Source organism: Uranotaenia lowii, chromosome 1 (genome assembly GCF_029784155.1).
Source record: "Uranotaenia lowii strain MFRU-FL chromosome 1, ASM2978415v1, whole genome shotgun sequence".
Lineage (NCBI taxonomy): Eukaryota > Metazoa > Arthropoda > Insecta > Diptera > Culicidae > Uranotaenia > Uranotaenia lowii.
In genome coordinates this window covers 32,494,044-32,504,678 of record NC_073691.1, presented here as the reverse complement: position 1 = coordinate 32,504,678, position 10,635 = coordinate 32,494,044, and the positions used below count along the sequence as shown (strand labels likewise).

General features: G+C 42.1%; 2 protein-coding genes across 2 annotated transcripts; one reads left to right on the top strand and one right to left on the bottom strand.

Moving 5' to 3' along the window:
• Window positions 1-1,884: 1,884 nt before the first annotated feature.
• LOC129758970 (uncharacterized) lies at window positions 1,885-3,004 on the bottom strand. The gene is made up of 2 exons (XM_055756474.1): window positions 2,912-3,004; window positions 1,885-2,853 (listed from the first exon to the last, which is right to left on the bottom strand). Exons 1-2 carry the CDS (start codon window positions 3,002-3,004, stop codon window positions 1,885-1,887), a joined length of 1,062 nt encoding a protein of 353 aa, XP_055612449.1.
• Window positions 3,005-8,369: 5,365 nt separating this feature from the next.
• Window positions 8,370-9,898, top strand: LOC129758954 (integumentary mucin C.1-like). Its single transcript, XM_055756473.1, has 2 exons — window positions 8,370-8,449; window positions 8,513-9,898. Exons 1-2 carry the CDS (start codon window positions 8,393-8,395, stop codon window positions 9,896-9,898), a joined length of 1,443 nt encoding a protein of 480 aa, XP_055612448.1. The 5' UTR covers window positions 8,370-8,392.
• Window positions 9,899-10,635: the final 737 nt, after the last annotated feature.

Genomic DNA, 10,635 nt, shown 5'->3' with positions numbered 1-10,635 from the left:
TTTTGGCTAGATGATTTGATGATAATTACTTTGAAAATTTATTTTTCAAAATATTTTGTTTTTTTTTCTTTCTTTTATAAATTGAAGAAGAAAAAAAAATCAGTTTTATCAAGATAAAAATCATTTTTAATGTACTGCCCAGTTTCGCAAAAACGCGAAAAAAAGTTCACAAAAAACCCACCAATACACACAAATACACTGACATCGTCTGAACTCGACGAGCTGATTCGATAGGTACCTATAAAAGTATATCTAAGACCCATAATTAATGAGAAGTTCAATACCAAGTGAAGAAAGGTACAAATCCCTGAGAGGGGCAGTACCAATAAATGGAAGGTACAAACTCTTGCCATTAATCATTCATAAAAAATCAATCTTTCATCTCTTGGTACTGACCCTTTCAGGGGTATGTACATTCCCTTAATTGGTACTGCCCCTCTTAAGGGTTTGTACCTTTCTTTTCTTGGTACTGCCCCTCTCAGGGGTTCGTACCAGGTGAGATTTCACAGTTGAGATATTTCACCGCCTCCAAAGCAACTGAATTGCATGAAGCCTTTAGATACGCCTTTCTATTAGTTCATCACACGGCGAGCCACCGCGTCACCCTAGTATGCAACTCTGGGTCCATGGGTGCAATTGGTCAACTCTTGATACTATGTACCCCTACGTGATAAAGACCGTAATTCCCATCCGGACCTGCAACTAAGGTTATACCCGTGAAGGGAAACCAAATCCGCGCTTCTGCGTTCATCTACCTACGCGTTTCCAAGTCAAATCTAACATATATACCCAGCCTCTTATTAAGATTCAAGGCTAAGGACCCCTTCTCTAACGACTTGAGGTCCGGGCTTTACGCGTAACTTGAGGCCTTCTCGGTAACCACAACTCTTTTTGAGTCCACTATAAGAGAACAGACCTCTTCTCTTGGTCGCTTGTGTTAACTCAAGGCCCGTCCGTGGGCCGGATCTTCTCCTGGACACGCACCTGTCACATCACACGTCCGGAACCCTATGGAACTACTCGGAAGATTTCAGGGGAGGACTCACTCGGCGGCGACGTGGAGTAACTCTACCCAAGAGTATTCCGTGGCGTGGATACTACTACCGTACGAATTCGGCTTCGAAGAAGGTATTGTGTTATTCCCTCAGCTTCCGCCGTAAGAGGCGCTTTCTACTCAGATAATGCGCAACAATAGATGTATCCTCATATGAAGCCAACTCATTTTGTTCTTGACATAAACAGCCAGCCCGGCGATTAGGTTTTGGGAAGTCCTAAAGCGTATTCTTTGATACCTTTGACGTATTAACGATATGGCGTTGGACTACTGCAGAAACACGAACACAGATCCACTTAAGGGAAATCTTACTTCATGATCTACGGAACCGTCAGAAGACGGCCAGTCTGTCATCGACTGAAGCTGAGAGAGTTGAAGTTCTGTACCAAGCGGTGAAGGATATCAAAATTCCTGAGTGAACTGAATGAGGTTAGCACTCCTTTCGCTTTGATGGAGAAGAATATCCTTCATCAGTGGTTGAAGCTCTTGGAGAAAGTATAGATAGTACATCAGGGAGATCGTGAGAAGTGGTCAGCTCTCTTTGCAACAAATTTCTACTGAGGGGCAAGTCAGCTGATGTGTTCACGAAGGCGTTACCAAGGGCTAGGCATCGAAGCTGTACAGCGTTCTCAATTTGGTAATTGAGGGTAGGTGTTGAACTTTAGGTTTTAGATCCTCCGGTAGAAATATCGGGCATATCCTAACCGCCTAAGCCACCTCCCTCCTCCCCGCCCTTTTATGTAACCTGCGAGATTTCGAAAATTAAATAATTTTCAAGAGTATCAATAAAATAATTTATTTTAAATCTGAACAAAACAGTTTGAAAAGATTCAGTTTGAACGCTTGGTGGTGGTCGTCCTCGTCGTTGTCGCCGCTGCTATTGCCTTGCCTGCTTTAGTGGTAACCTTCCGCTTCATCTTCTTACGTGTTCCGGTCGTGGCGTTTGTCTTCGGTGTCGTACTGGCAGTCGGTGCTGTGGTCGTTTTCTTACGCATATTCGCCCTCTTTGCTCCCGCTGTTCGCTTCGTCGTTGTAGTTGTCGTCGGTGCCGCCGTAGTCTTCCTGCGCTTCTTTTTCGACTTTTTGGTTGTTGCACCAGGAGCAGCAGTACTACTGTTTGCTTTGGCAACCACGTTTTTCGCCACTGGTTCGGCACCAGCAGATGCAGCGACAGCCAATCTGGGACCACTGGCTAAGGTAATCTTCATTTCGTTTTTGAGATCATCGTTTGATTCGAGGACCCCTCGCCTATTGGGATGTGCCACAAGAACTGGTCTAATGCTCATTATAGGTTTTGCAGTGAACTTGGTATCATTTTTCGATTCTCCTTTAAACACCGGAAGAAAATCGTGAATCGGTTCCGGGTGTCCATCATCGGCAGCCCAAGTTATAAGTTCTGGCTCCAGGGATTCATTATTGAAATTCCAAGTAGTAGGGCGATTGATTGGGGGCAGTCCCAGCCCCAGTATTGGACCCAATGGGAAGTAATCATCAAACGGATACAACTGTCGATCTACTTCAGATCTATTCGTATCATCCACATGATATTCTGGCCATGTGAAGTTTACAAAATCTGGGTAAGGCACCATTTCTGGATTTACATGAGGATATGGATAGAATGTTTCATTGTGAGGGAACGGCTTCAGAAAGGCATCATCAGTTCCATTAACTGATTCAACGCAGCAAGTGATCGACATTATCGGGTCATCTGGAATATTCGGCGTTATTATCGACCAATCATCGTTAAAAGATTCATTCACTGGACGAGCCAAACTCAAACAATCACAATTGTTGAGAATCTGAAAATCAAATCAATTTGTTGAAAAAAGTTTCCCAACATTAAAGAAAAATACTCACCATAAAAATCCCCAAAATGGGAATATACAATATCGGGGTCATCTTTCGGGCGGCAATTCCATCGGCTGGAATGCTACTAATCGCCAATGTCATCCGTCAAGGAGCTTTTAAATCCCTTGGGACTCCGGCAAACGACCTTCATCAAAAAAGTGAAAAATAATAATCTCGATACTAATACTGATCGAGGTCAATTAGTCATGGTCGCATTCATTTCGCATTAACACCAAATTATCGTAACTTTTTAGTTTGGCACTGAAATTTACTAAACGTGTAATCGTCGCTCAAATACAATTGAATGTTTTTTTTTTTTTGTAAATTGGTCTTAATACTCAAATTTATTAAAGTTAGTTAAAAATATCTCATTTTCATTAGGGCTTGTGATATAGCTCAGTTGGCAAGTCTGTTGTCTCCTGAGCCGATGTCCACGAGTTCGAGCCCAAGAGTAAACATCGAACACAGTTGTACCGGATAAGTTTTTCAATAACGATCCGCCAACTGTACCGTTGATAAAGTCGCGAATGCCATATAGATGGTAAAACGACTATAATCGAAACAAAAAAAAAATCTCATTTTCATTAAAATAGTTATAACCACATAAACATTTAAACACAATTCATGTGTTCACTAACAATAGCTTGATGCCTATATTCTATCATTAGCAATCAAATCACTATGAAAACAAAAAAATCCTTCTAGCCACTCAGAAACTAGTTCATTGTATCAATTGTCCTCTTATTATTAAAAAAAATCTATCACAAAAGTATTGCAAAAAATCTAAGAAAAAAAAATATGTACAGCATTCTTTAAAATAATCAAATTCGTTTACTCGAAAAAGAAAAAGAAAAGAAAATTTACGCAAGTTAAGTTCCAAAACAACATGTCGACGGATTCACAAAGTACAGCGCAGCTTTTTGCTGAGTTTTTCAAAACGAACTATCGAACAACGAAAGCTTGGGGTCCTATAATGATGCCCATTGATCCTGTCGTTCACGATATTTTTTTATCGAAGAAAAAGAGACATGTTCGAAAAATCTAGGCACAGTTTAATCAGGGAACTAGAAATAGACAGAAAATTACAGGGAAGTAGCAATATTATCTGCTTGGCCAAAAACTTTTGAAAAGTTGGTTTATCACCGACTATATCCAGCAGTAGAATAGAATTTCGCCCCATCAGCACGGATTTTTCGGAAAAAGATCTGTTGTCGCAAATCACTGCAAGTTCACCACTCGCGCATTATATTTTATGTTTGTAGTACACCATACATGTTTCTTCAATAATATTTGGCAACCCTGCATCCAACGATGTAGAATATGAGACTAGACTGGCAGACAGTTTGACAGACGGACACGCGGTGGAGAATCCGCCTTGAGAACAGCATTCATTGTACGGACGCGGACGGCTCGATACAACAACCTGGCGACGAGGATTTTTAATCCAAAATATGAAGCTTTCTAAAGGAAAAAATGATAAGTTATCCAGTAAAAGTGAAAATATAGTGAATGAAGATAGAAAAGAAAGGAGGAAAAAGCTTTGATTCGAGAAAAAGTGATAATGTGATTTTAATATCTCGAACGGAAAAAAATAAAGAACGATAAGGAAAAGGGGCTCCGCATTGGGGCCCGATGTTTAGAGGTTGAGGAATGAGGCAGAAATCTTAAGGATTTCTCCAGAAAGATGGCGGAAACTGTTTTCCTGGAGTAGGCAGAAATCTGAAGGATTTCTCCTGGAAGCAAATGAAGCGAAAGTCGTACGGACTTTCCCGGGTAGATGGCGGAAATCTTTGGGATTTCTTCGGAAAATATCGGGAAGCTAGAACTGATTGGGACGATCGGACACTGAAAAAAAAAAAAAATAATTAAAATTTTATTTCTAATCTTGTTTCAGATGCAAGATTCTCGACCAGTTCCAGCATTTCGATGCAACCAAATCGAGGCTGGGAAGCTCGCAAATGAGTGGAAGACGTGGAAGGAGGGGCTCGAATGTTACTTTGCTGCCTATGACGTCACCGACCAGTTTCAGAAGAGAGCAAAACTCCTGCACCTGGGTGGTCCGGCCCTGCAAGTCGTATTCAAGAATCTGGAGGATTACAATCATGTGCCGCTGGTAACATTGGATCCTAGATGGTATGGTTGTGCTATCGAGAAGCTTTATGAGTTTTTCGAATTTCGACACCAGAGTACATCGGAAAGACGGAAACTTCGACTGATGAAACAAAAGGTAGGAGGACGCTTCGCTGATTTTGTGATTAGGCTGAAACAACAGGTTTCCCAGTGCGGATTTGAAAAATATGGTACTGAAGTTAGTTCCATTTTGAGCGATATTTATCTGACTGACGCAGTAGTTGAAGGGTATACTTCGAATGAGGTGCGCAGAAGAGTCCTCCTTAAAGATTTATCCTTTTCGGAGATTGAAGCTTTAGGGACCACTCAGGAATTTGTAGATCAGCAGATAGAAGAGATAGCAGTAAGCCAGCAACCCGAAAAAGTATTTAAAATTGAGCACCAGGGTAATTCAAAGGGCAAACCTGTCACAGGTATGGCCAAATCAGCTGAGAAGACTTGTTATAACTGCGGGAGGTTGGGACACTTCGCTGCCTCACCTAGATGTCTTGCACGTGAGAAGCAATGCCGTAATTGTAAGATTTACGGGCATTACGAAAGCATGTGCCGGAGACCGAAGGTATCTGAAGCCAGAGTAGAAGGAAAATTAGTCCAGACGGTTCTAGACTCCTCAAAATCAACCAAAGTACCAAAGGAAGATCCAGGAAGCGCCAAGGTGTACTATGCCTTTTATTCGGGTAACGAGTCTAATGTTATTGCGTGTGTGATTGGAGGAGTTTCTGTGGAAATGCTGGTCGACTCTAGTGCCGATGCCAATGTTATCAGTGGAGAGATGTGGCAGAAGATCAAAAGCGAGCAGATAGAGGTGTTTGCATCAAAGAAAGGCAGTTCCCGGATCTTACGTGCCTACGGAAGTATGGCGCCGCTTGTTATTCTCGGATCATTCGTTGCAAATATTTCACCCGGAGATCAACGCATCAGGGCAGAGTTTTTCGTTGTTAAACAGTATCAAAGGTCGTCCTTTCTCGAAGATGAAGTGTGTAAACGCAAAGATACGGATACTTCCAGAAGTATATCCAGTTTACCAACCTACGCGACGGATTCCCGTACCACTGGAAGAAGCAGTGGACAGAAAACTCGACAAGTTACTTAATCGCGACATCATTGAAGTAAAATCAGGACCTACGACCTGCGACTATGCCTCGATTTGCGGAGAGTGAATGAAGCGGTGTTGAGAGAACACCATTAAATGCCATCAGTGGATGACTACTTGGCAAAGCTAGGACGTGGCAGATTGTGGAGTAAACTTGATATTAAGGAGGCGTTCTTACAAATTGAGTTAGAAGAAGATTCCCGAGACGTAACAACCTTCATGACACGGCGAGGACTATATCGTTTCAAACGATTGCCATTTGGATTGGTCACTGCTCCGAAGCTATTTCAGAAAGCGATGGACGAGACTCTGCGTGGCTGCGATGGGGTATTCTAACACTTCTGCTTTAGTATGGCAAGATATTGTAGAAGCCAGCATGGCAGACTCAGAGATTCAGGAAGTTCTGGAACTGTTAGAAAAAGGAGAGGATCAAAATCTACCGATCAATTATCGTGTGATTGCTAATGAGCTCTTTGAAATTCAAGGCGTCCTTGTAAGGGGCGACCGCATAATTATTCCACTTTCACTTCGGGATAAAGTACTCTTGACTGCCCACGCAAGTCATCCAGGAATCACAATGATGAAGAATCATCTCCGATCTCATGTTTGGTAGCCAAAGATGGACGCACAGGTAGAGAAGTTCGTAAAAAGCTGCAAGGGATGTACATTGGTGCACCAGAACCTCCGGAGCCATTACAACGAAGTAAATTACCTAGTACTCCGTGGCATACGATAGCACTGGATTTGTTCGGTCCTTTACCGGAAGGGCAATACCTTATGGTTGTAATAGACTTTTATATCCGTTTTATGGAGATTTGCGAAATGGATAAAATAGCTGCGCATGACGTCATTCGGGAGCTTTCTATTATGTTCAGCCGACACAGAATTCCATGATCATGTACTGGCTAAATGAATGCGGAAATCCAATAAGCTTGATTCGGATTTCAGTAGCGAAGAATTTGTTATTCGCGAAAAGAGCGGAACGGATACCATTATCCAGTCAGCTGACACTGGTAAGCTGTACAGACGGAGCTCAGCTCACCTGAAGAAAATTGCAAGTCAATGTGAATCATCTGAAGAAAACGGAAAAGTTCAAGGTGAGATTGATTCGTCAGCAGCAGTTGCCGTTCCGCTCACTGAACCTTTTGCAGACCTTGAACCGATTCAACCATCAGCTGGTGTTGACAAACGTATTAGACAACCACCAGCAAAACACGCCGACTATGTGCCACACTAGAACACACCTCCTTGATGGCATTGTCACATTTTATAAAATAAATAACTAACATAACAAATACTTGTTTTAATTTATTCTAAGGGGGGGTTGTAGTATATTGCATTTACACCATACATGTTTCTTCAATGATATTTGGCAACCTTGCATCCAAATATGTAGAATATGAGACTAGACTGGCAGACAGTTTGACAGACGGACACGCGGTGGAGAATCCGCCTTGAGAACGACATTCATTGTACGGACGCGGACGACTCAATATAACAATGGTCAAGGGATTCCAAATGAACTTAATCTACAACGACATCTCGAAAGTCTTCGATGTAGCAGAAATCAACGGAATTTTGTATGCATTAGTGAGAATTAGTATTGGAGGAAATATCTTATCCTTAATCAAGTCTTATCTGGTGGACAGACAACAGTACGTGACTGTCAATTCGTAGTGCGTCTTCTGGAGTGCCTGAAGGTAGTCACTTGGAACCGTTGCTTTTCATTCTATCAATAAACAAGCCCTTTCGGGTATTTTCGTACTGATTTACGCAGACGACGAAAAACTATTATTGCCTGTGAAATGGATTGAAGATTGTAAAAAACTTCGAAACGATTTAGTACATCGATCCTGTTTATGCAATAGTAAAATTCTCTACGAACGGCACAATCAATATCTGCAACCCATTTCGTAGTACAAATGTTCTTATTATTTTAAAAGATTTTCAACAGAAAATCATTTGATATTCCTTTCAATGCTAACAATATAAATTGTGCGCAAAACGAGCTCAAAATATGTGAACATTTAATTATTTCGAATTTATTTTCACAAATGTTGTTTACGGAAATCAATTCTCAATAAATGGGTTTCATATAAACACTCAAAAAGTGCTCATTAGCATCGACATTAGCATCGATTTGAATACTGAATATGTTCTTGTGTTCCGCAACCCATTATTCGCTAATCAAGGTCTTGGTATAAAACGATGCTTCAAATCCATTTTTAACCGTCACAACCAAACTGTATTTTGATTCGCACTCGAAAATGCGAATTTCCAAATTTTTACTGCTGCTGGGTACTCTTCTATCCTTGGTCGCCTTGGTAAATTAAATTTTGATTTAGATTTTGATGATCCTTATTTTATTCGTTTTTCTCTCTATTAAGCAAGTGACGGAAGGTCACAGAGATGGCAGCTACGATGTTGCACGTGGTGGTAAAGGTGAAAAATCTTCGGGATCCATGAAAGGAAAGGAAGCACCTGGTGGTAAACGGAAGGGCAACAGGAATTCATCTTCAGCCTCGTCCTCTTCGGAAGAAGATGACGATGAATACGATGAGAAGGTCCGCATTTCAGATCAAGCAAAACGAGCGGCCCGTGAAAAGAATCAAAAGATGAAGGTTACGACAACTGTAAAACCTGCGAAAGGGAGAAAACAAACAACTACCACAGTAAAGCCCACGAAAGGTGGAAAAAAGACTACGAAGAAACCCACAAAAAATGGAAAACAAGTTATGACAACCAAGAAAAAGATTGGTTCAACTACGAGAAAATTGACCACGAAGAAGCTTACTACGCTCTTAACTAAATCCACAAGAAGAGTTCCTACAAAGAAACCACTGTCTACTACATTTAGACCGTTCAACAATACCATGGTAACACCAGTAAACTGTTCAATGATGAACTGGAACTTCACGACGCCGGCTCCTCGCATCAACGCTTCTTCGACAATTGACGCCATTGCAGTAACTAGTCCGTTACCTGTGGAGTTGAGTACTACCACTGAGGAACCAATGACAACTACCACAACTACTGAAGAACCGACAACAACAACGGAGGAACCGACTACAACAACTGAAGAACCAACCACCACGACAACGACAACAGAAAAACCAACGACTAGAAGAACGACAACCACGACTGAAGAACCAACGACTACGACGACGACAACAACAACAACCACGACTGAAGAACCCACAACAACAACGACGACAACAACAACCGAAGAACCGACAACCACGACAACAGAACAGACGACAACCACAGAAGAATCCACTACTACGACAACAACCGAGGAACCAACAACGACTACTTCAACGACAACCGCTCTTCCGACAACAAAGCAAGCCATTGCTTCGACGCTCTTCCCTTCCAGAGAAAACGGTCAATCGGGTTCCGGTGGCGTCCGAGTGACAACGACGACAACAACAACATCAAGAAGCCCATTCGGGAACAACAACAATAACAACCGAGGCAATGATGACCGAGGTGGACGTGGAGGACGCGATAATGGTAGAGGCGGTCGTGACAAAAGCCGTACCGGTGATCGAGGTGGACCCGGTGCTGCTGTCGATAGCACCGAAGAACGTGGAGCAGGAGGAGGTCCTCCCGGTGGAAACGGTGGGGGAGGTGGTCGTGAGTTCGGTTTAGGTGGAGGTAACGGCCGTAATGATGGTCGTGGATCTCGGGATATGACACCTGTCAGACGGAACGAGCCTAGCAATGGTCGAGGTTCAGGTGGGATGTTTAACCCACGAAATGGATTGTTTTAGATTAGGAATTGTTGGAAAATAAATGACAGAACTTGATTATCTTCCGATTTTTAGCTAACAGTCATCGTTTATCTCTCTTTAACCCAGTTTAACTAGATTTGTCATCTCTGTCTTAAACCAGTGGCTTTCACGCACGACTGAGCAAAGTATTTCAGTACAAATATTTTACTTCAGAACTTCAGCACGATTTTTTCCGATCAACTCATAGTTATGCCAATTTCTCATTAAAAGAACCATGGGAAAAAAAAATAGTAAAATAGATATAAAATAAAACAGAAAAATATTAATGTTGACTACTTCAGTAAGGTCCTAACATAGCTACACTCTACACCAGCGATTGCTAGTTCCATCAGCGATCATCAATAGGCAAACTGCACAATCAGTGGTTTTCAACATCTCCATTCAATTCGTAGATTGAGAATGTTTATAAGCATCGTCGATTTTCAAGCGTTTCCGCAAAACCAACAACTTCTTTCAGCCATCGTTAATCAGCAGACGCATGCTAACAGCAGTGTTGTGTTGAACTCTGAGCTTTTTCCTCCCCAACTCGATCCAAGTAGTCGTCATCAAGCTTGGCTCTCGAGTCGGCAACTGACCGTCACCCTAACAACCTTCTTCAAAGTGCCAGAAAGCTCTTCTAAATAGCAGATGAATGCGAGCTCATGCATCCTGACCGAAGCATAACATCACACCACGAGAGCAACACACCTCGATCCAAGGCCGTGCGAACGGGGGGG